This window comes from Aphanomyces astaci, assembly GCF_000520075.1.
Source record: "Aphanomyces astaci strain APO3 unplaced genomic scaffold supercont1.30, whole genome shotgun sequence".
Lineage (NCBI taxonomy): Eukaryota > Oomycota > Saprolegniomycetes > Saprolegniales > Verrucalvaceae > Aphanomyces > Aphanomyces astaci.
In genome coordinates, this window is record NW_009798293.1 from 650,915 (window position 1) to 675,470 (window position 24,556).

The following is a 24,556-nucleotide window of genomic DNA, read 5'->3' on the forward strand; positions in this document are numbered from 1 at the left end:
TGAGATGCAGACCTAAAATACACGTTTACAGGCCCTTTGACGCTGCTGTATCCTTCTCCAACGCGTCCCTTCCTTGCTCTGGTCTATCCGAGCCAATAGAGCTCACGTGCAAACAGTTAACGAAAGGAAGGTGCCGCTATGTACCAGCAAACATGAGCCTTCAGACGCTTAGGGCGGTAGAGACTTGCAGATTCTTGCCACCTAAACACGCACCTAATTTTACATTCCAATTGATGTCGAGATATAATATGTACCGGAATTATCTAAGAGTGTTAGGTAGCTTTGCCTTTCGCGTAATACACATGACTAACGTAAAAAAACAGAATTCTCGTGTGCAAGTTGTTTCGCAGAACGACCCCCATACTTCGAAATACTAGAGTAATACTTGAAGTAATAATGCACCACAGAGCAAGCTCAGATTATTGGTACTATGTTCTATCAATGTATTGGAGTAATAGTGTACCGTATACTATGGATATGATCTTGGATCGTGGGCAATACGTCTTTAAACCAGTAGCTGACTACACAAACCACATCGAATGGAGTATTTACATTTTGATATTATCACTTCGAAAGATCCATCAGACAAATGGTATAGACGAATTTACAATGCAATTTTTCAGTAACATGTGCTTCAGTCAAAACAGCGTGAATTCAGCTACTGCTCAAAAACCGTAGCAGGAGGTGCGTAAATGAATGTTTAGGTGCGGGAATGACCGTTTGGTGGCCAATCACAGACCAAGGCGTTTCGACACGGTACGAAGTTCGAAGGAGGTATTTTGGCTGTAACCCCGACGCCACAACACCATCATCATACACGGCCAGGCCGCCGACGTCTCAACCGTTGATGGAAGTCGGAACAGAAGTATGGGTGCTCCATGGGACCCGTTGGCATCTAGCTGTTGTCGATGCATATGAAGTAGAGAACGTCGTTGTCACGTGCCGGCTGACGACTCCAAACGAAGTCGACAGAGTTACGCTTCGAGGCGCGACCGACGTGGCCACCCACGTCCATGTGTGCAACCCCCTCGCCCAGCGCGTCGATGGCGTGGAAGACTTGACGACCCTAGTCCATCTTCACGAGCCAGCTATCCTGCACACCCTTCAAGTCCGATTCGCAAAACAGGACATCTACACCTCCACAGGTACCATTCTCGTCGCCGTGAATCCGTTCCAGACATTGCCACGGCTGTACGACGACGCCACCGTCCAGCAGTACATTGACCACGGCTACCGCCAAAGTGTCCGTGGCGAAAAGTTGCGGCCGTTGCCGCCGCATGTGTTTTCTGTCGCGGACAAAGCGTATCGGGACATGACAAGCCTGCTCAACAACGGCAATCCCAACCAGAGCATCCTCGTCAGCGGCGAATCCGGCGCTGGCAAGACGGAAACCACCAAGATCCTCATGACGTACTTGGCCGCCGTCTCGTCTTCTACAGACGCGGACGACACATGCGCGATTCGGCAGCGCGTCCTGGAATCCAATCCGATTCTCGAAGCGTTTGGGAATGCCAAGACCACGCGCAACAACAACAGCAGTCGGTTCGGCAAGTTCATTCGACTCGGGTTCGACGCGGCCACGGGCGGCCTGCAGGGCGCGTCCATCTCGACGTACCTCCTGGAGCGCGTCCGGCTCGTGTCGCAGGCCAAAGGTGAGCGCAACTACCACATCTTTTACGAACTGGTGCGGGGCGCGTCCGCTGCACTTCGTCACACATTTCACTTGTCGTCGTCTCCTGTCCACTCGTTTCAGTACTTGAACCAAAGCGGGTGTGTTGACCGCGAGGACAACGTGGACGACGGCGACCAGTTTGGCAAAACGTTGCGTGCCATGACAACGTTGGACATCTCGTCGCACGACCAAACGTCCGTGCTCCAACTCGTGGCGGCGGTGCTCCACCTCGGGAACATCTCGTTCGTGTCCCATCCAGACGGCCACGCCGCCGTGTCGTCGTTGGCCACCAACGAGTGTGATGACGTCGTGTCGATTGTAAGCAAGTTGCTTGGGCTCGATGTGGCGGCAATGGAAACGAGCATGACCACCCGACGCATCAAGGCTGGTTTGGACCATGTCGTTGTGAAATTGACAGCGTCGCATGCCACTGTCGCACGCGACGTTGTGGCAAAGACCATCTACTCGCGGGTGTTTGATTACCTCGTGGAGCGCATCAACAGCGCGGTAGCCGCGGCCGCGTCCGCCGACCGGTTCATTGGCGTTGTCGACATTTTTGGGTTTGAGATCTTTGCGACCAACTCGCTGGAACAGCTGTGCATCAACTATGCGAATGAAAAGCTCCAGCAACTGTTTGCGTCGTTTGTTTTTGATATGGAGCAACGCGAGTACGTCCAAGAAGCCATCGAGTGGACGTTCGTGTCGTACCCCAGCAACGACGAGTGCGTTTCATTGGTGGACGGCCGCCCCATGGGTCTGTTTTCGCTCCTGGATGAGCAATGCCTTGTGCCCCGGGGCAACGACACACAACTTGCGGCGAAATTCTACGACACGTTCAGTGGTTCGTCCTGTTTTCAAAGCTCCAAGCTGCAGCGAGGCCACGGCCAGTTTGCCGTCGTGCATTATGCCGGCACAGTTGTGTACAGCACCGCTGGCTTTTGCGACAAGAACAAGGACAGCGTCCACCCCGAAGCGCTCGAGTTGCTCGTAGGGTCCACATTGCCGTTTGTGACATCGTTGTTTCGAACGTCACCAACGTCGTCGCACATGCGCAAACATTCCCACTCGTCGAAACGTCAGTCAAGTGGTGGTGGCGGCGGCGGTGCCGTGTCGTCGTCGGTCGTGATCAAGTTTAAGAGTCAGCTCACAACCTTGCTCGAGCTGCTCCACGCCACGGTCCCGCACTTTGTCCGATGCATTAAACCCAATGACATGTTGCACCCCGCCGAGTTTACCGCCCCGCGCGTTCTAGAGCAACTCCGATGCAGCGGAGTCCTGGAAGCCGTCAAGATTTCCAGGGCGGGATACCCCGTCCGGATGCCACACGCGATTTTCCAGCGCGAGTTTCGACCCCTCTTGACCGACAAGACGGCCGACTTGGCGACGCAAGTGGCGGCGCTGACAGCAGCCCACGCGGACCTCGGGGCGTTAGATCATCCATTCCAGATAGGCCTCACCAAGGTGTTTATGATCCAAGCCGCGTACCAGCACCTCCATCGGGTGCAAGTGACGCTGCAAGGGGCCGCCACAGGCACGTTGCAGCGGATCGGTCGCGGGTTTGTCGCCCGTCGGCGCTACCGACTCGTCCGAAGTGCCATCGTCACGGTCCAAAGCTGGCTGCGATCGGTAACTGCCCAGCGCCACGTTCGTGCGTTGCAACAGGTGGCGCGGGAAGTTCACGCCGCCACGACCATCCAGTCCAGGGTGCGCATGCTTGGATGCCGTCGGCAGTTCCACCGCTGCAACCAAGCGGCGACGGTGCTGCACCGTATCGCACGGGGATTCCTCGGTCGCCGGGCCGCCACCCGCCGCAAGATTCTAGTGGACAAAGCCGCCCGGGCCGCGGCAATGGTCGAACGTGCGCAGTTGGCCCAAGAGGCGCGGAACAAGGCGGCAGCGGCGGCGGAAGAAGTAGCCGCGCAAGCAAGTCTGCATACCCCGTCCCCCGTTCAACTTCTTTCCCCCCACGTCAAATCACCCCCCATGTCCACAGAACAAGTTCCCGTCGCAAAGGTGCTCGTGCCCCTGAAACCCACCGTGGTGCGCGCGGTCTCGTTTGACGAATTCAGCGACTCGGACGATGAAGGCAGCGCCCCGACAGAATCGACGTCGTCGTCGCCGTCTCGATCGTCCACGATCCCCAAAGTCCTCGTCCGAGACTCAGAGTACGAAATCACGTGGGAGTGCGGTATGCTGGGGCTGTACTTTGAGAGCGACGACACGTCGGGCCTCCCGATCGTCCGGCGAGTGCATGAGACCCTGAGCACATGCGCCGACATCTTTGACGTGAGTCGAGGTGACGTCCTCCTCTCGGTGGGCTCGCAGATGGTCGCGCACAACGACATCCGGCACATCCTCAAGCTTCTGCAGGACGTCCCCAAGCCCGTGAGCCTCCGGTTCCAGCGGACACACAAGAGTATGCGCGAGTCGTCGGCGCTCATGTTGGACGAGTACGAAGTGCTGTGGCGGGACAGCATTCCGCTTGGCCTTGGGTTCAAGCCTGACATGAAACGCGGCATGCCGTGTGTGTCCAAGTGCCGGGGGAACCCCCAGATTCCAGGCATGTTTAACGTGAGGTTGGGCGACTACTTGACTGCGATCAACGAGATTTCTACGTACCGAATCGACTTTTCACGGGTGATCACGCTGCTGGAGGAAGGGCCTCGGCCGGTGGTGTTGCGCTTCCAGCGCGCCGACCCCGACGACATGGACGACAACAGCGTATTGTCGCTTCGAGACACAAATCTGAGCGGGACTTCGAGTGTAGTGAGCCGGGAAAGCGTGCGGGATATTCTGCGAAACGGCGACAGCACCGGCGTGCGATTCAGCGACCGGGACAGCATCGCGTTGAGTCGACTTAGTGTCATGAGTTTGAACCCGAAATTGGACGACTCGCTGTACAACATTACGTGGAAGGACGAGGACGGCGCGTTGGGGATTGTGGTCAAGCAGGCGATTTCGAGCTTTTACCCCGAAGTGACCAAGGTGAAACCGGAAGGCGCGATCTTACGACAGCCCAACAAGGTGCACATTGGCGACCTCCTCGTGAGCATAAACAACAACAACATCAGCAAGATGGGATTCCGCAACGCCATGCATTTGCTGCAGATTGGACCCAAGCCCGTGCTGCTCACGTTTCAAAAGAGCGAGCGCACGTCGCACGGCGGCGTCCCCGCCAGTATTTAGCAGTGTCAGGACAACATTTGTAGCATTAACTAGTTTTATCGTAAGGTCAAACAGCAAACTCGCCCAATAGTGAAATTATATTCCAACCCTTGTGGCAACAGATTACTATAATTGAATCGCCAAAAACACCAAGGCATCCCGACAAGTATACTGTACACCTCAGTAGGCCCCAAAATCAGTCATTCGTGTCTACTACGTAGTAACCGTTATTCACAGCAATATCGTGGTACTCCGAAATACTTCTATCCGAAATAGTGTCCATGATAATTAGATACTCCGTGTGTCCGGAGTACTGTAGTGTCCAACGTGGAAATATCCGGATTATTTGGTTTCAGACCGCCGAATTTCCAAATTACTGCCAAACCTACTCAGGAAGCGCCAACCTGATCAAAAGATGTATATTATTCGAAATAACTCGACTTCTTACGACTTTTGAGTGAGTCAAAGGACACAACTACAGGCACAAAGGCCTCTCAAAAGTGCAAACTAGTAAAGTACTAGATAGTAGAATCTATGCATCAGTGGTAATTAAGGTCACCGAAACGATCGGTCGCCTCCAAACCAATCGTTCTTGACGAATGGAGTTCGAGTGGAGAACTTTCACGTCGAGATAATTTGAACTTCGCCAGATATGGTCGATTGAATGTAGGTCAAAATCGGCAAATCACAGATCCGTATACGTAAGGTAAGGGCACAGTTCGGTGCCACTTTTTGAGACCCTAGGATGGAGATGTCCTCTTATCAAAATTCGCATTGTAATAGTGATTTCAAATCAGGAGAAAAAATGTAGATCGTGTGAGTTTTAAAGCATTTTCAGGTGGAACATTTATTAATAAAAAATTGATAACAATTCCGTGCCACATTATCCGGAAAATATCACCTGCACATACGGATGTTGTTCCTTGTTGGATGCGTCCAATGTCAAGACAACAGATTATTGGCTGAAAGTTGGCCAATAATATCTCGGATATTATCTATTAATAGTACACTTCAGGGATAAATACGATACTAAATTACGGTCTAGCATGACGACTCTAGGAATCCGTAGACTTAAGCGTGGTCGAGCAGTGGAAACGCGCATCGTAGCCTTGAATGCATGGGGTGGCCAGGCGGGACCCGCGCTTCTTCGGGAAGGTCAATCACAAACGTTTTCCACAATTTGATGTCGAGAATGTAATACGTGTGGCCAAGTTCCACGCACAACACGCCGTTGATCACGCCCGACGCTTTGTCCAGGAAACAGTACCCGTTGTACTGCCACTGGCGGAGTTGAAAGAGGTACCGCGCCCCGGACGACAACAAGATCGAGTCGTTGGCGCACGTCGTGTCTGGTTGCGGGTGCCGGAGTCTTTCGTACAGAAAACAGAGCAATGTCGAGCCTAACGACAAACACAACAACGTACAAAACCGGGCAAAGCTGCCCACGTACAGCGTGCCCGCCGTGCACGTCAGCTGAAAGTCCACGTGCACGACAGTGCAATGCCGGTCGACGGACGCCGAGTGGGCCACCGGCGACGCAAACGTCAGAATCACCGTGGTGAGCCAGATCAACACGATCGACTTGACCGAGTACTGCATCGTGTACGCCTTGGTGATAACAACGAGAATGTCCCCCACCACGTCCGAGAACCAGATGACTTCAAGGGACACGAGAATGACCTTGTACCACGGAAGGGGGTTGGGGGCAAACGCGGACGTACCCCCTATGGGTCCAAACTGCACCAGCGCCAAATTGTCGGTGCTAATCAAGCACGCGGCCAAGAGACTGCGGAGCAACAGCAAGGGACGGCCAATCCAAATGACCCCCCCCACTCGGTTGATCTTGCGGATGTTCCACCCTTCAATGTGCCCCCGACTGGCAATCACGTGATACGTGACCATGGACGCAACAACGACCAAGACGGCCGTGGCGTAAATGACGCAGCCGCGAAAGTAGAACGCCACGTTGTACGGGACTTCGAGGGAGTTGGGTGGCGTGTCGACCGTGTTCAAAACATAGCTGAAGATGGTTAGGCTGCCCATGTCACCTTCGAACGACACCACGTCGCGCTGGCCCAACAGCCACTCAAACACAAACTGCCACGCAAAAAAGTAGAATTCTGGGTCTGCGGCGTCGAAAATGGGATGGAAGACGCCTTCATATGACGTTGACGGCGGGGCCTGGGGGAGCAGTTGGTACAAACCAATGCGAGTGACAGTTGTTAGTTCTAGCTGGGTGGTCTGGCCCAGCGCAAAGAGCTCGGCACGCACCGCAGGCGGCACATAGGTGTTGATAAATTCTTGGAATCTGGTCAAGTGGGTCACACATGTCGCGGTTAGAAACGTTTCTCGCGTACAAATGGCAGCCAGCGTTGACGGGGACGCGTCACCCAGGCCTAGCGCCAACATGTTTGCAAACGACCGTTGGCGGGTGGGGGTTGCCGTTTCTCGGACGGCAGACGAGCACCCTCCATCTTGCCAGTAACTTAGAAGTGCCCCGGGGTACGGAGGCTGTTCGGGGCACAGGAGACTGCCGCCAATGCTGCGAGGGGTATACAACCACGCTTGGGGGACCGCGGACCATGCGCTGAGCATGGGGATAGACGAAAAATTGACTTGGGCATTGCTGCTGGCATTGGTCGTCGACAGAAGGGTAGAGAGGTATTCGATCGTTGCTTTGTACAGAGTTCGAACCGACGACGGCACCGTGACGTGCCTGGCGTCGACAGATCCGAACGGGCCAATGAGTTGTCGAAAGGACGTGAACGACACCCCATACGGATGGTTCAAAGTTCCATTCGCGGCCAAGACCGATTCGATCGTCGTGTTTGCAAACGCAAAGTTGGCACTCTGTCGAAGCAAACTCGTTCCAACAATCGCTGTTGTCGGCGACGTAATGGCCCACAAATCACTGGCAAATGTCCAATACAGCTTGAGCGTGGTGGCCAATCCCAGTTGGAACGTGCCTTTTGACGCCTTGAGCGTCATCGAGTACGGAATCCCAAACGAATTCTGAACGTAAAACGTTTCCGTGACGCCCACCGCCTTGTAGTTTTGGTACTGGGTCGTGTATTCCCCCAAGTGGGCTCGCGTCCACACTGCGACTTCGTCGGCGACCGTCGTAGTTCTCTGCCGCACGGACGCGAGCCAATCGGTCCCCGCCTGGCTCGATCGCAGCTCCACTGCAAACCCGACTTCAAACGACGTGCCCCAACACAATTGAAACCGATCCCATTGCACGTTGCGCAGGGCGGACTCCAAGTACACGGCAGCGTTCGAGGCGTACCCGTGGCATCGCGTCTGCCGCTTTTCCGTGTTGGCCATAGGGTGCCGTCGCTCAAAGTCGAGCCAGCAATACTGCGTCGAAATCCACGGCACCAAGCACGCATCCATCACTCGCAGGCCTTGTATCGCTGTCGACAGGGCATTTGCTTCTTCGAATTGCACCGTCCGACTGTACATTTGACTGCCAGAGATTACCGTGCTGGTCGTGTTGTACAGCACCAAGTCGGCGTATTTTGTGTTGGTGAGCGACACTCGCTCCGACACGTGCGGGTTCAGCATTAGCTGGAGGTTGTACCAGTTTCCCAGGTACGCATGGGTGCCAGTGGAGTTGAACCCTTTCCACCAAAAGTCGTTGGCCATGTTTTCCTGAGTGGCGAGAATATACAGAACCATGCCCGTGAGCGCCCAAAACATGTAGGCAAAGCCCGCGCCTGCGCGCACATGATCCCTCCATCGAAGATGGTTCTTGCTGTCCGTGGCGGCCACAGCTGGGCTCGATGGGATCCGCTTGATAGCCGAGCTGTGAAAGCTCGTGATTGGGGGTAACGTGGGCGTACCAGATTGCACTTTAAACACAATCCACAGCTTGAGGTCAAATACGTACACCGTCCGTTCCACCCGATACACCAGCAGGCCACACATGACGCACGACACGTTGTCCAACGCCACACCTTCTGTGACATTCATGCCGTCCCCCAGATCTCCCTTGGAAGGGTCCAGAAACGTTTCGCCAATTCCTCCAAGCACCAGATTCGCCCCGGACTGCCGCCGGCGGTCCCGCATGGGAAACGCGAGCACCATTCCGACAATTACACTGCCGCCAAAGATAGCAAAGAGAGCGTACAGCCGGCCTACGCTTCCGACATAAACGGTGCCACTGACACATTTAATTTGTTTCCCCATCACCAAAGTCGAGCATTGCCGGTCGATGGACGCCGTGGCCTGGATCGGCGACGTCAGCTCCAGGACAAACATCACCACCCACGCTAGAGCCGAGCTGATCGGGGCATAGTAATACGCGTACTCGGTGGTCACAATGCCCAGAAAGTCGTGGACGACGTACAAAATCCACGTCGCTTCGCCCGTGACGAGGACGCTTTCGACAACTCCTCGGGTGGAATACTCAAACGACGTCCACCCTCGACTGGAAGTGACCATTGCGATGGGGGCGGTGCACAGCAGTATACACGCGGTGATGCCACGTATCATGAGGATGACGCGCCCGACCCACACCGACCCCACGACGCGATTGAACCGGAATAAGTTGCGACCACGCACGTGTGTGCGAGTCAAGACGCCGTACCCTAGAAGCAACAGCGCGACAAGGACCAAGTGCACTGACGCGTACGCTGTCAAGACAATCATGTAGTCACTGGCGCTGTGCTGCACTTGCACCGGACTGGGCTGGAACGATTGCAAAGTGTACGCGCGCGACATGAGGGGCAGAGCACTGACGTCGCCTTCAAAGGACACAACTTCGCGCCGATTCAACCCCCAGTCAAAGAGCTGGATCCACCCAAAGAAAGACCACGCGGCATCGGTGGGGTCCAAGAGGAGCTGGCGAAGCAGAACGGGGGTGGTGCTGTTGACGGCAAATTGCATGAGGCTCACGGTGGGAACGTCCGCCGCCACAGCCGCGACCAACGCTTGCAATGACATTGGAATGTTGGCGGCCACATCCAACCCTGGTCCAAGGGACGCGAGACACAAAGCCGTCGAGGTAGTTTGACACAACGAGCAAATCCGAGAGATGCCTGCAACATCCGACACGCCAGATGCCATTAACGCAAACACAATCGCCGATCGTGTCAAGGTCATGGTCAGCTTGTCTTGGGTAAGACACGCGTCGTCGAAGCCAAAGTTTTGCTGAATGAATGGCTGCGCACTGCCAGTGAAACAGAGCGGGTTGCCACCGTAGTAGGTCAAATTGGTTCCGATTATCCAACCTGGGGGGGCTGGGTCTACGACCACATCCGGAATCGCATTATACGCATCCCCCAGAGTAGTCTGGAGCGCCGGAACAAGCGCTTGTCGGAATGCAGTGGCGAGTGCGTCCACGGAGGGCGGAATCGACTGAAACTTCATGTCGATCGTGTTGTACGTGCCCACTTCCTGATGCCATAGCAACGTTTGCACGGACGTGGGGTTGATCGAAATCGCCATTTCAAACGTAAAGTTCATCAACGAGTAATGCGTAGCCGACCCGCGAATCAAGGAAAAGTTGCCCATCACCGCGCGCCCGATTTCATTCCACAAGCCAGAGTACATGGCCACAGACGTCCACGGCCCCGACCCGCGGTGAAAGTACGGCACGCGCTTGATAGCTAAGCTTTGGGACATGCCGAGGGCCGACACGACCGTAATCATCTCGTCGATGCCTTGTTGCCACGCATTTTGCCACTGGAGTTGCCACCTCATCATTGCTTTGCTTTTCCAGTACGCCACTTCGGTCGGCACGTTCACAAACGCGTCTTTGACAGAGTTCATCCAGGCGGTTCCGCCGGGGTATTGGCTAAGGGGGCGCTCAAAGTTGCCCGTCAATGTGGGCCCTCCCGTCGCGCTCACGAAATCCTTCCACACGACGTTTCGCAGCAAAGCTTCCATGTGTACGGCGGCGTTGTCACCCTCGCTGCGCACACAACGATCTTGGCGGGCCGCCGTGTGTGCAATGGGGTATTTCTTGTCAAAGTCCAGCCAGCAGTACTGCGTGAACATGCGCAAGTTAAACGCGACCGTAGTCATGTGCATCCCGCTGATGGCGTCCTCGAAATCTGAATGCGCGCCGAGCATGTAATGTCGAGGATAGACGGGGCTTTGAGCCACGGAAGTCGTGTCCAAGTCATACCGACCGTACACGGCGCTGTTGGCGGCACATAGATCGAGGGACGGCACGGATGCCGTGGTGGCCAGCTTGGCGTTCAAGACGTCGGCGAGGAACGTTTGGGTCCCCGTGGTGTTGAAGCGAGGCCACCACATGTCGTTGGTCAAATACGGTGCACTGTGGGTGCAGTACCATGCGCTGCAGAATACCGATATGGCCACGTACACTGCACCCGCCAACAGCTCCAACGTCTGCGACCAACTGCGACTGGGTTGGGCAGGCTTTAGGGTCGGAATCCAAGTGTTACTCTCAGGTGAGACCCGTGGTGGTGGCATGTTTTCAGTCTCTCTGGCATTAGGGACGCCAGAACCTGCGTTACAAGCCGTATATGTGGGTGCTTTTTCGCGGGATGCAGACTTCGGTCGTTTCGTCTCAAAGGGCACAACTGGATGGTATGGCGGTTTCATGTTGGTTTCATCCGTACTTAGCATGAGTGGTCTGATGTCGAGTGGACAACCTCAAACATCGAACGGTTGTCCACTCGACGTAAAGCTCGAGGTAATTCATGTGCGTGTTGATTATGCTGAAACGTACAAATCTTCGACGTAATCGCAGATCAAAACCTCAAAACCTCTCGCAGGAAACTACCTAGTTTAACGTTATAGTCGTGGCCACTACGCCACATAGATTGTGGGAATTTGTAGTGCACAATACGTACAGTAGTACTGTAACCATGCATTGGTACTTTACTAATACTACGTATTATTAATGATAGTACTTTGTATTAATAATAGTACATGGCAACTCCCAGATTGCAATTCAGGTTCTGCTCCTGCGCATGTACAGGGTGTTTTCCACTCAACGATGAGAAATGCAACAGCAAATCACACCATGGCTTTGTGACATCATTACCTTCGCCCTTAAATTCCACTTCCGATTAACGGAAACGCGTATTTCGATCGTACGTGCATGATGTCTCCGGGGGGGACACTCAGGTCGTCGGGGATTTCCAAAACAAACACGCGCCACAATTTGATGTCTAGCACGTAAAACTTGCCATGGAAGGATATACACAGCACTCCCGCGATCGCCGCCGACGCCTTGTCCAGGTAATAGCAGTCCTTGTACTTCCAGTTGGTGAGGGCGAAGAAGTACTTGCCGCCCGTGGAGAGCAGCAGCGACACGTTCGCCCTTGAGTCGACTAAATTCGGATGTCGAAAGCGCTCGACGGTATAGCACAGGACGATGCAACCGAGGGAGATGCCCACCAGTTGTACAAACCGCCCGATGCTGCCCACGTACAGGGTGCCCGCGTCGCAGGTTACTTGAAAGTCCATTTGCACCACGTCGCAGTGACGGTCGACAGTGGCGGAATGGGTCACTGGAAACCCGACACTGAACACGGCCGCGACGACCCACGCCAAGAGCCCACACATGACTGCGTACGTCGTCGTGTAGGCTCGCGTGACCAGGATCAAAATGTCGCACACAACATATACAAACCAACTGACTTCGCCGGCCGCGAGCACCAGTTTATACAGCTCAAGGTGGCTCAAATCGAACGACGTGATGCCCCCAAGGGGCCCATATTGCTTGAGGTCTAACGTGGCGGTGCTGAGCAAGCAAATAGCCACCATGCTGCGAAGAAAGAGCAGCGGTCGACCGGTCCAGACGATTCCCCCCACGCGGTTCATCTCGAGCATGTTAAGGCCTTCGATGTGACCCGCACTGGAGACAATGTACCCCGTGGCGAGGGCCGCGACAAACGCCAACATGGCAGTGATGTACAGCACCGACCCACGAAAGTAGAGTGCGATATTGGCCGGAATCTCCAGGGGGTTGGGCAGGGCGTCGATGGCGAAGTTGATGCCACTCATCAACACCATCGTGTCGACATCGCCTTGAAACGACACGACTTCCCGTCGGCCGAGCAGCCACTCCAACGCGATCCCCCATGAAAAGAAGTAAAAACTCGGGTCCTCTGGGAACAAAGGTTGGGCTACCATGGCCCCATTCAACACCGCAAACTGCACCATGGTCACGTTCAGAGTCGTGATGTCGTGCTGAGCACTACTCGCTGCAGTAGCAAACGATGCGAGCTGGTCATGTGTAAAGAACGACGTCGTAAAGTTGACCGTGGCTTGCACTAGGCCAGTACAAACGTCCCCACCAGTGTGCTGTTCATTGGCACACTTAGAGGCAGCGTCAGTGACAGTTCCAGACAGCGCAGAGATGACGTTGGTCGACAAGGTCGGGTAGGTGGACTCTGTGACACTAGAACACCCGCCGTCTGCCCACAGCGTCAGCATTTGATTCGACGTTGTAGCAGTCCCCGGGTTGCACAGCAAGTTGCCTGTAAACCGATTTGTTCCTCGCCACGCGCTGGGGCAATACAACCACGACGACGGCAATGGCAGGTTAAAGTACGCTACTTGAGCGGCGCTGTTGAGTGCCACGACTTGAGCCACTGATTCGGCCGCGAGTTTGTAAAACAGTTGCAACGAAGACGGAAACGGTACATGGTACGCGTCGATAGAGCCAAACGGACCAATGATCTGACGCACAGACTCAAAGGTGCTGTAGAACGGCTGGCTCACGATGCCAGCGTCCGTCAAAGCCGATTCTATCGAGTTGTTGGTATACGCGTAGGTCGAGCTGGACGCAAGCAAGCTGTTATTCGAGGCATCTGTCAAGTCGTAAGCAAAGCTCCAGTACAGTTTCATAGATGTTTGGATGTCAATTTGCATGAGCCCTTTGGTGGACTTGATGGTCATCGGGTACGATACCCCAAACGCATTTTCGATATTGAACGCTTCCACCACGCCCAGCCGTTTGAAGTTTTGGTATTGCATCGTGTAGTGAAGAACGGGTACCGTGCCCCAGTACGCTGCCTCCTCGTCCTCTGTCGTCGTGACTTGCTGGACAGATTCAAGCCATCGAGTGCCCTCTGGTGTGGTTTTCAAATCGCTTGCGATGGACAATTCAAATCGATCACCCCAACACTTTAGAAACGATGGCCAATCCAGGTTGCGCAGCGCAGACTCCAAATACACGGCCCCGTTTGCCTTGTACAACTCGCAGCGACGTTGACGGGCTCGTGTGTTGGCCATAGGAAACTGTTTAGCAAAGTCTAACCAACAGTACTGTGTCATGATCCACGGCATTTGGCACACGTCCGACAGCCGCAACCCGACAATCGCATGCGACACCGTGTTGATTTCTTCAAATTGAACGATACGGCCATACAGTGGACTCACGGAAATGACCGTGCTCGACGAATTGTACTTGATCGTGTCGCCATACGTGACGTTCGCCAACGATGTTGAGAAGCCTTTCGGGTTTATCGACAACTGCACCGCGTACCAATTTCCCAGATACGCGTGGGTGCCCGTAGTGTTGAAGTATGGCCACCAAAAGTCATTGGCCATGTTGTATTTGGTGGAAAGAATGTACAAGACGGCCCCTCCAATGGAGCTCATCATGTACATGAGCCCCCCCACAGCGATCATCCGATTCACAAGCCCAAATGGGCGCGAGGTATGATCCCCCGCCGAGGGGAGGTACCGGTAGTCCATGGACGGGGGGCGGAAGGACGCGGCGTGACTGAGCATGCCTCGGCTATGACTGGGGCGTTTCTGACTGATGAGCATCCACGACTTGATGTCAAAAAAGTATTGGACATCGCCGATTTCGATGCTCAACAGGCCACACATGACACAGGTGGCCTTATCGAAGCTGGCGATTCTCCCTTGTCCGCTGTCGACGTGAATGTCGAGGTAGGTTTCTGCCGGACCGGAAACGAGCAGCGTCACTGCCGGGAGGTCGCGTCGCCACCGGCGCAGCACCGCCAAGACGTACACGACGATAATGCTACCCATTTGGATGGCCAAGATGGTAAACACCCGGTCGGAGCTGCCGAATTGAATCACGCCACTGGTGCAAGCAACTTGCTTAGCCATCACGAGCGTCGAGCACGTTCGTTCAAGGGTGGCGGTGGCCTTCACAGGGGACGTAGCCTCGAGGATAAAGATGAGTAACCACGCCACACACGAGCTCAGGGGGGCAGCGTAGTACGAGTAGTTGTTGGTGAGCACGACCAACAAGTCTTGCACGACATTCACCACCCACGTGGCTTCCCCCGTCATGAGAAGCCGCTCCAAAATGGGCGACGCGTGCCACTGGAACGACGTTAGCGTGTTGCGATTCGAGAATTCAATGTTGGACGTGGAGAGGAGGACGACGGCGGTCATGCCGCGGACCAAGAGGAAGATTCGCCCGACCCAAACGGACCCTGCGACGCGGTTGAAGCGAAAGAGATTCCGCCCCAACACTCGAAAATGCGTCGCGAGGCTGTCGATGAGCATCCCAGACGCGACGAAAGCAAGCATGCTGCTGGTGTAAAGTGTCAAAATGTAAAAGTATCTCCCCGCCCGCTCGGGGATCTCGAGGGTGCTGGGGGTAAACGTAAGGGGGGCGTACTCCTTGGACATCAACGTGATGGAGCTGACGTCGCCATCAAACCACACGACTTCGCGGTTTAGCATGGCCCAGTCGTACAATTGAATCCAGCCAAAGAAACTCCAGTTGTCCGTGCCGTTCACAATCGCTTGGATCAAGTACGTGGCTTGTCGAGTGGACAGTTGTTGCGCAAGCTGAAACAGGTAGATCTGACCGACGTCTTTGGCCACGTTTTGGAACAGCCGCTTTGTAGTTGCATCCAGCGTTCCCCATCGCTGGAACACCGGTGCTGCGTCCGCCAAGGCCGCGATGCACGCACCGGCCGTCGCTCCACACAAGTCACACACGGCTGTGGTGGACGTAGGGCCATCCCCAGAGCTGCTTTGAAGCCCGAGAAGGGCAAATACAACGCTTGCAGGGGTTAACTTGACCGTGAGGGGGATGCGAGAGAGGCAGATGTCGTCAAATCCAAACAGCTCCATCACATACGACCGAGGCGCGCCGCTGCCTCCACAAACGGGGTTGCCGCCAAAATACATCAAGTCAGGGTCTTTCCACAGCTGGGGGACGGGGTTCACGTCCACAGGGACGACCGCGCGGACATCCGCCACGAGCACATCGCCCGCCTTCATCAGCGTCATGAATGTCGTCCGGTACGCAAGCAGCGCCGCCCCAAGGCTCGGCGGCACAGACACGTACATCATGTCGATTGACCCGTACGGGCCAACCACAACCCACCACACGGCGCTCATGGTTGTGAAGCCCATGCTTGTTTTGCGCATAAACGTCATTTCATCGAGATTCTCTCGTTGGGGGCTTCCCCGTACAAGCGAATAATTGCCCGACGCTGCGTAGGCAAAGTCATTGCATAAGCCGGAGTACATGGTCATGGTTTTCCATGCCGGCCCTCGGTGCACGTACGCCACCTTCTTGATCGCCAAGTTCTGCCGCATCCCCAGCGCATTCTTGATCACGACCGTTTCGTCCACGCCCGCCTGCCACGCGTTGTGCCATTGCAGCTGCCAGCGCGTCGCATTTTTCGATCTCCACAACGCCGCTTCCGACGCCACGTCCTGAAACGCGTCCTTCACGGACGCTAGCCACGCCGCGCCGGACGGAAAGGATCGGACGCCAGTCGCGATGGCCTTGTCGAAGACCCCCCCGCCCGCTCCGTACTCAATTTCGAGGTCTGCCCACTTGATGTTGCGCAAGAGGGTCTCGAGGTACGTCGCGGCGTTGTTGGCGTTGTTGAGGGCGCACCGGTCCTGGCGGAGCGCGGTGTGGGCCAGTTCAAACCGTTGGTCAAAATCCACCCAACAGTACTGGATCAACGTGCGCATGTTGAACCTGAAACTCGTCGCGTGGATGCCTAGGATCACATCTTCTAAATTCGTGGTGGATTCGAGCAATAGTTGACGGGGGTAGATTGGACTCAGCGCCAACTGCGTGGACGGGCCGCTGTAATCTTTGATCCACGTGGCCGCATTGCCAAACAAGTCGAGCGACGCCGACGCGGACACGGTTGCACGTTCGCAATGTCCCCCAGAAACGTCTGGGTCCCCGTTGCATTGAAGTCTGGCCACCACATGTCGTTGGATAAACTCGGCGACAGCACCGAGATGTACCACACTCCCCACAACACCGTCACAACGATGTAGACGCAGCCCGCGCCAGCCTCCATGGCTTGGAACAGAGTCATGGCCGCATGCGAGTCGAAGATGTCATGGTGGTGTTCGGACTTGGGCTGGTGCGACAGCTTCCGACCGGTCGGGCTGTCGGGGTTGTGGAGCTCTGTCAAGTGATCCACAGGGGACTCGTTTTCAGACGACACCGACGGCGCAACAAAGACGCTGACTGTGGGCATGGCGACGTTTCAACGGCAAATTGTACTCTATAGTCACATCTGAAACCGTGTGACTCCAAAAGTCACACGATTTCAGTTGTTTCACCTGTATTATTCTCCACAAGCGGGGTATGATCTGTGGTGGCATACTACGGGTTGCAGCCTCCGGTTTGCTGTGAAGGGAATTTTTGTGCACTTTGATAGTAGTTAAATCAACCTTGGCAGGCCACGGCGTTGAATTCTTTGACCTTTTGTCCCAGGATGTCCCGCTTCTCCAGCGCCTCCTCGACGATCATGGGTTGCTCTTCTGTTGGAAACAATGTGAGGGTGAATCCACTATATCGAAATCGTAGTCTGTGGGTAGACGTTTACTATGTGTTTTGCATAAAAAAATACATCATCCGTAACGTTATTATTTTGTTACTACTAAGCTTACTGCAGTACCAACTACAGTATTAACTCCCCTTGGACCAAAATGCATCTTAGACGTACCGTACGCCTAAGACGTACGAATGGACTAATTTGTCTGAAACCCTGTTTACTTAAATCAAGAGAAGAAATGTTCAAGAAATTTTATTGAGCGACATGAGGAGGGGCAATTCTGTTCTGGCTATATTTAGCTCAATATATATTTACTTAAATACGACTTAGACGTACGTCAAAATATACTTATTCGCTTAGACGTACTTAAAATGGTCGTGGGTCCCACCCAAGGTTGACGTACGAGCTGTTGCTTGATTCTCACGTACGGCGGGACTTGTTGGGGCAACAGGGGTTGCAATCGGGGTGGTCCGGCGATGTGATATCGGTACCCCATCACAGGGGTGATATGTATGTATATGCATGTGTGTTATATGTACTCATACATACTAATGTATCGCAGGATGAGTGTTTCATACGAGTCGCCGTTTGCTGCAGCCGTGGCCCACCGGATTTGATCGCTCGTGGGTCCCAAGGTCGACGTACGAGCTGTTGCTTGATTCTCACGTACGTCGGGACTTGGTGGGCCAACAGGGGTTGCAATACGGGGATCGTTTTTTGGTGCGTCTGTTTGTGTATATAGCATTTGCATTCTGTTCCATGATATGTCTGGTATTGGTGAGTCTGTTTGTATATAACAGCATTTACATTCTGTCCCACGATATGTCTGAATACACTCAAGTAGAGAGTTAATTAAATGTATTTATACACGTTTAGACGGAAAAATCCTCTTATGACGCGGCCATTTCTTCGAGGATATCATGTGTGGCTGGTGGTGCCGGGCAAGTGGTCATTCCCGATGCTATCAATTGATGGTAGTGTGCAATCCTGGCATTGAGGGCGCCTGAACGATGGATCTTTTGTAGTGCCTTGAGCGCTGCAGACGACCCTCGTGAGCGAACTTCATGCTGAAGGAGAAACGCCAGGGTTTCCTGTTCCGCGTTCACCCCGTAACGCAAAACGTCATCTCGGCACGTCAAGCTTCGCATGTCCATGATGAACCCATCGTCCAAAAACAACTTCAGCGACAACGTGGCCGCCGATGTACTTCTTTTGTTTCGAGGATGCGCTTGCGTGCAGTCGAGGCTCATGCGGGTATGACTGAAACCACGTTGTTCGAAGCGCCGAAACGGACGACATTCGTGCTTTAGGTTCCGGATTTGATTCGGCCTCGACGTTTACACGTGCGTTTTTCGTAGTTGGCGATCGTGCAGCCACAGCTTGCTTGCCTGTCGACGTCGGTCCAACGTGCATACGCGCTTCCAACGTTTGAAGTCGTTGGTCTTGACGTTTGGATGCCGCAATCAGCTGTAGAATTATATTGGTTTGTTCGCGTATGATGCTCTGTTGATTGGTGCACCCTTGATGTTCTTAGAGGGCTTGACCTTCGTGTGACGACGATGTTCGAGTAGGTGGTTGTTGCGCCGGCAGGCACAACTGGGTGGACCACGAGAGCAAGTCAGCAGTAGAGCACCCAGCCAACTCGACACAGGCTTCCAGCCGCTGTACAGCTGGACTGGAAGGACACTGCGCTTTCAAGCTTGAGAAGTGCCGGAATAGGTAAGCAGTGAGCGTGTCCATGACATGTTTGTTTATGTTGAATACCCGGTTGTCAAGGCCATAGCACGACGCGAACAATCGATGCTGGACATCGCCAATCCTCTCCAACGTGCCAGCATTCATGGATTCAATCGCCAAAAGGGGTACGTGCTCCGTTGTAGAGTGGCCACTGAGGAATTTCGCAGCCTTGTGGTCTTCGCTTGACGTATTGAAGATGTAGTTGAAGCCCTTGTTCGTAGCTGTAATGTTCCAAGCCCAACGATCAAAGATCCAACGCGCAGTCAAGACTTCACAGCCATTTGCATGCTGAGCCCCGCCGCGACGGAACGAGTGGGACGACAGCTTTTCGTCCACGCCAGCCACGGTAGAAACACGATCCAGAATACAATTCACATGGCTGTGAATCGTAGGAGCGCTCTTCTTGGATGTAAATTCTGCAGCGTCTTCGCGGACAGTCGCCGGGTGGTCAAGCACCTCTATGAGAGGTGTCCCGGGGCCAAGGTCAGAGGTAAGGATGGACTGCTGGACGGGTAGGTTGCTAACAATGGCAGCACCAGGGGCTCCTTGCGAGATCGTCGCCAATGCGATCGCCAGAATCGGACAGGTAAGTAAGTCGGAATATGGAAACAACGAAAGGCTTTGAACCTCGTTTGTCTTGACTCGTACAAAACGCAAGAAAAAGACTCCACCGGCGTCAATCGACAGACTAGACTTCGTCACCATGGTAATGTCGGAGGCCCGACCAAGCAAGTACCAGAGCAATATGAGTAGCGCCGCGTCTTGTAGATCAGAGCCAGTGCATGCATGCTTGTTGTATATGTGTTGGACCATACGACGTAAATACACTTTTGTGCACGCAATTGCTTGCTTCACTACTCCCCCGCTGCCTCTTTTGATGCAGTAGTTCTGCAGTATCTTACCAGCTCGCAACAACTTTGCGTCCACGAGCGGCTGTAACTGCGGGAATTCGTCGAGCAGCGACATCTTTGCTTGCCGAAAGTACTGGATGACAGAGTTCTTCGCCAATGGCAGTCCATCTTCCTTCTCGTATCCGGCAAGATACATCGCAAGCTTCTCCATCACCGCCGCGAAGCACTGGCCACTTGGGTCCTTTCGAATGCAGAGCTTGACATAATCCACTTCAACTCGCTCGGCTTCAATAAACCGGATGAAGGCCTTGTCACCGGATGCCCTGGCGTTCTTCGTTGCCTGGGGGCGAAGGCGATCGATGCTCATCGGTCGACCCTCCTTGATTATCTTTGAGTTATGTCTTAATCTTGCATTTTGTATCAGCATATCCATAATGTTCGGTAACCTCCGACCAATTATTTATATGTGACCGTTTCGTATGACCTACCTAACCCTAAGTATTTTGATTGGTCCAAAGGTATAGTCATTGTGACAGGGTTGAATGTAAAATGAAATGATGAGATTCTATTGGATAAAATATTCAATACAATTATTGAGATTGGTTGGAGGTGACCCATTATTCTACCATAACAAGTTCTCTTTTTATGTTTGTTCATAGCTTGTAAGTAAGCTTTATATTTTGATAACATTACTTTATCTTTCGCTTTGTTTAAAAAAAACTCATGTCCATTGAGGTTAACTGTAGTGACAGGTGTCTAAAACATGTGAAAGACTACAGAGGGTGGGACCCCAATTTCTGCCCAATTAATATTACGAAAATTTGGTTCAAAGTACTACACCATTTCGCGTTAAATTTCTGCTTTTTTCAAAATATTTCCACCAACAAGAATATATTTCACCTAACCCCCATTTTAATGGGTCAACGTTATATTTCACGCCGAATTGAAATTTGGCTATTATATTTCACCCATCCCCCGATATAATTCACCCAACCAACGGTTAATTTCACCTTTCGAAAATATATTTCACCTGACCACCTATATATTTCATGAAAAGTAAATCCTTAGAGCCCGGGAGAGTTAAAACCAACACAAGCAACACATCTACGGCTCAAGCACCAACGTCCACGTCTTCCATGTTCTCAGCACGGACATAAAACGGCTCAAGGGGAGCCGTGTACACATGCAAAGAATTCGGCGCAATTTCTATTTCATTGTTGAGTTAAATACGATACAAATGGACTGAATACCTGCAATTGCCTCGTCCGCTGTGTGTTCCAAGTATTGCATGCGAAACTCATTACGAGTTTAACCATCCGTGGCAGCCCCATATAGATCGTTATGTGTATTATGTATCCGTAGCTTACCGCGTTGTATTGGAGTCAACGACTCGAACATGAGCCGTCCTTTTGCAGTGGACTCGTTGATTCCATATGCACGAGCAACGGACTTCTAGTCTTGTTCGGCGTCGTGTGCTGCGACCACACGTCTCTTGGCAGGGGAGAACTCGGTTGTGACCACGTTGGTGTGGCTGCATGCAGAGATGCGAAATCCATAAAGGAAAAATTACCTAGGGGCCCTATTTTGTGTTTTTCCCTAGGGAATATCATATTTAATTCTTAGGGCCATATGGAGGGTACAAAAAATGTCGAGGTTACCTAGGTGCGACATAGGCCTGTCCTAGGTCCGAAATGGTTCACAGCCAATCCTTCAGTAGAATCATCAACTCAACAACGCCAATCTTTCAGTAGAATCAGCTACTGAAAGATTGGCTATCAAATGCATTGCCCAAAACGCCATGACACCATCAACCCGTACTATAGTATACGAGCTCCTCCTACGCTGCCTTCTTCGTGACATGGGTGACGATAAACACAACTGTCGACTGTGCTCAAAGCGGATTTACCAGCGAAGTTCCTAGGGCTTACTATTACTATAACTTGATGAGCCATCTAATTTCGTGTCATCCCGACTATGCATCTCTGTACGAAGGGTTCCGACCCAACGCCGCCGATGGCTGCGCCTTCCCATTGTACGTGTCCCCCGCGTATGTCTCTCTTCACGGCTGGATGGATCTCATTGTCTCCAAGCACATGTCTCTGTCCACGGTCTAAGACCCGACCACGCAAAGGACATCAACCTTGGCCCAACGTCGAAACTAACCATCCGTGCTACCATGAACAATGTTGTGTTAGCTGTCGAATCCAAGACCAAGGAGCAACCTTCCCAAGCGCTTTGGTCTTGTATTCGATGGTTGGTCTTCCGACGGGGCGTCATTTTATTGCGTTCTCGCCACGTTCTGCAAGAACGGGGAGCTTCACACACCCATACCTGCCTTTGCCCCGATGCTTGACGAAGGCGACTTGTCTGCCGCACAGCATGTCGGATTTCTGGCGGCGACGTTGGAGCTGTATGGCAGGACGATTAACCCTGTTACGTTTCTTGTTGGGGACAATTTGCTGTAAATCAGTGCATGGCTCGTATGATGGGCGTTCCAATGGTTGGCTGCGCAAGTCATCGATTGAACCTGGTCGTCCACCAATTCCTCGACAACCACGAATCCATTCTCGACAGCATCCATGCCATGATGCTACGATGCCGGACGGTCAAGAATCGGGCAGCGTTTCGTGAATTGGCGCCCTTGGCCCCTGAACTTCGGACGGCACCCGGTGGTCATCAATTTTTGCAATGGTGCAAAGGTTCTTCGCCATGAAGGATGAACGCGCATGCATCGCTGATCTGCGGTCTACTTTTCGATTCCCTGTTGAGATTGACAAGTTGCAAGATCTGTAGGCCGCGTTGGAAGTCATTCAAGGGTTCACGATTATCCTGCAGCTCCACGACCTGGCGATGAATGAGGCGCGGGCCTTACAAGGCACTCTGGTCGAGCGGTTTTCGGGTATGGCGAGCTACCTAAGCCCCCACGCGTCGATACGTATCGAACGCGACCTTTGAAAATGCCGTGGTCAAGGTGCAGGACGACGATGTGTGCAGTACGCTGGAATGCGAGCGAGCGGCGTTGGCCCCGTTCGAGGTTGTTAGACCCAGTCCGAGTCCGTCGTGCTTGGCGATGAAAGATCTGCAAGCGAAGAGAGCCAAGCTGAATGAACGGATCGTCATGGAATATGAAAACCTCCGCTGTGTGCTGCCCACCTCGAACATTATCGAGTGCCTCTTCTCAAAGGCGAAACTAGTGTACACTTCACTTCGTCAAAGGTTGGCGCCAGAGTCTCTAGAAATACTAATGTTTCTAGGAGCCAATCGTGCATATTGGAATACTTTGACCGTTGAACAAGTTCGCAAGAAACAATAATGTACTTTTGCATAATTTCGAAGTTTAGATTTTTTTTTGACGCTCCTGGGACTTCGGGCCCCCCGCCGCTACTCTAACCCGTGCGCATATGCGTCAAACGCTTATCTTAGATATCGTTGAATCAAACCGGTAGTAATAACTCAATCAATAATATCCATATCTTAAATATTTTCCCCTAGGGGCCATAGGTAGGTAGGTAAACACGCTCAATAATGACCCCTAGGGAGAGTTGCTCCTTCTTACATTCTCCATGATCATGGGGAGAGGAAATTTTGTCTCCCCCATTCTCCCTGTTACTACGCTTCGCATGACTGGCTGCATGACATGTTAGCGGTGCATCGTTCTAACGTTATACAGAGAGCTGTACCGGAATATGTGGTGCAGGGATGGCCTCTTCCATCGATCTCAGGTTCAAGAACGCTTCGATCTTTCTAGATTCTCAGCTCGAATTATAATGATTGTTAGGGGCTGGTTGCGGAATATTTTCATACATGCCAGCTTGAACGAAAGAATATCCGGTTACGAGTTATGCGGAAGTCGTTGAAAATCGTGGTCGGTGAAAGTCCGGGCTTTGGCACTCTTCCAGATAAGCCCCCGGTCACTAATTATAATAATTTTTTTCAATCCCAAAAATTCATCCGGATAAAACATCCCTGCCTCGACCGCCAAACCACCTTCGACCACACACATAATAATGACAAGCAACCAAATCAAGTATTTATTACGTTAGTTCAAGTACTGTTTACGAATGGCAATGACAAGTCCCTTGAACACCATTTTGCCGTCAGCTTTCTGGGGAAAAAACCAGGAACGCCACAAAAATTCGTCTAAGTACCCAGGGAGGTGCTTGCGGTGCACCCCGCGCATCGCCTTGAGGTATTGTTTGATCCTCACCTCCCACACACCTTCGATTGACTGTGTGTGGGCACCGTTGATTGGGTTGACGAAGTTTTCGGAGTGGTTCACCCAAGCGTGGGTGTAATTCATGCCACGCAGCCGGGGGTTGGTCTCCAGGGTGTGGCGTTCATTCGACGACACGTACGAACCAAACTTGTCCGACAAGATTTTAGTACCTGGTTTGATATACTTC

The 24,556-nt window shown here is 53.0% G+C and overlaps 8 protein-coding genes across 8 annotated transcripts in view; 4 read left to right on the top strand and 4 right to left on the bottom strand.

Annotated features, from left to right (window-relative positions):
- The first annotated feature begins 791 nt into the window (after positions 1-791).
- Positions 792-4,988, top strand: H257_10899 (hypothetical protein). The gene has a single exon (XM_009837645.1). The coding sequence runs from the start codon at positions 848-850 to the stop codon at positions 4,856-4,858; it is 4,011 nt and encodes a 1,336-aa protein (XP_009835947.1). The 5' UTR covers positions 792-847; the 3' UTR covers positions 4,859-4,988.
- Positions 4,989-5,805: 817 nt separating this feature from the next.
- H257_10900 (hypothetical protein) lies at positions 5,806-11,517 on the bottom strand. Its single transcript, XM_009837646.1, has one exon. It carries the CDS (start codon positions 11,432-11,434, stop codon positions 5,909-5,911), a length of 5,526 nt encoding a protein of 1,841 aa, XP_009835948.1. The 5' UTR covers positions 11,435-11,517; the 3' UTR covers positions 5,806-5,908.
- A 514-nt stretch (positions 11,518-12,031) lies between these two features.
- H257_10901 (hypothetical protein) lies at positions 12,032-12,644 on the top strand. Its single transcript, XM_009837647.1, has one exon. It carries the CDS (start codon positions 12,155-12,157, stop codon positions 12,545-12,547), a length of 393 nt encoding a protein of 130 aa, XP_009835949.1. The 5' UTR covers positions 12,032-12,154; the 3' UTR covers positions 12,548-12,644.
- H257_10902 (hypothetical protein) lies at positions 12,626-14,701 on the top strand. Its single transcript, XM_009837648.1, has one exon. The coding sequence runs from the start codon at positions 13,463-13,465 to the stop codon at positions 13,949-13,951; it is 489 nt and encodes a 162-aa protein (XP_009835950.1). The 5' UTR covers positions 12,626-13,462; the 3' UTR covers positions 13,952-14,701.
- Positions 14,702-17,456: 2,755 nt separating this feature from the next.
- Positions 17,457-18,061, bottom strand: H257_10903 (hypothetical protein; the record flags this gene model as incomplete). The annotated part of the gene is made up of 2 exons (XM_009837649.1): positions 17,457-17,580; positions 17,994-18,061. The coding sequence occupies 2 exons, from the start codon at positions 18,059-18,061 to the stop codon at positions 17,457-17,459; spliced, it is 192 nt and encodes a 63-aa protein (XP_009835951.1).
- A 394-nt stretch (positions 18,062-18,455) lies between these two features.
- On the bottom strand, positions 18,456-18,815 carry H257_10904 (hypothetical protein; the record flags this gene model as incomplete). The annotated part of the gene is made up of 1 exon (XM_009837650.1): positions 18,456-18,815. The coding sequence occupies one exon, from the start codon at positions 18,813-18,815 to the stop codon at positions 18,456-18,458; it is 360 nt and encodes a 119-aa protein (XP_009835952.1).
- A 3,281-nt stretch (positions 18,816-22,096) lies between these two features.
- On the top strand, positions 22,097-23,466 carry H257_10905 (hypothetical protein; the record flags this gene model as incomplete). The annotated part of the gene is made up of 5 exons (XM_009837651.1): positions 22,097-22,261; positions 22,349-22,614; positions 22,668-22,758; positions 22,947-23,080; positions 23,148-23,466. 5 exons carry the CDS (start codon positions 22,097-22,099, stop codon positions 23,464-23,466), a joined length of 975 nt encoding a protein of 324 aa, XP_009835953.1.
- Positions 23,467-24,192: 726 nt separating this feature from the next.
- Positions 24,193-24,556, bottom strand: part of H257_10906 (hypothetical protein) — a gene marked incomplete at both ends in the record, with an annotated part of 3,299 nt that continues 2,935 nt past the window's right edge. Inside the window, one exon of the mRNA XM_009837652.1 lies at positions 24,193-24,516. Within this exon, the coding sequence (XP_009835954.1) occupies positions 24,193-24,516 (324 nt within the window). The remainder of the gene's footprint in view (positions 24,517-24,556) is intronic.

Excerpts from the sequence above, each read along its gene's own strand:
- H257_10899 (XM_009837645.1), top strand. The coding sequence starts at position 848 with ATGGAAGTCGGAACAGAAGTATGGGTGCTCCATGGGACCCGTTGGCAT.
- H257_10900 (XM_009837646.1), bottom strand. The coding sequence starts at position 11,434 with ATGCTAAGTACGGATGAAACCAACATGAAACCGCCATACCATCCAGTT.
- H257_10901 (XM_009837647.1), top strand. The coding sequence starts at position 12,155 with ATGTCGAAAGCGCTCGACGGTATAGCACAGGACGATGCAACCGAGGGA.
- H257_10902 (XM_009837648.1), top strand. The coding sequence starts at position 13,463 with ATGGTACGCGTCGATAGAGCCAAACGGACCAATGATCTGACGCACAGA.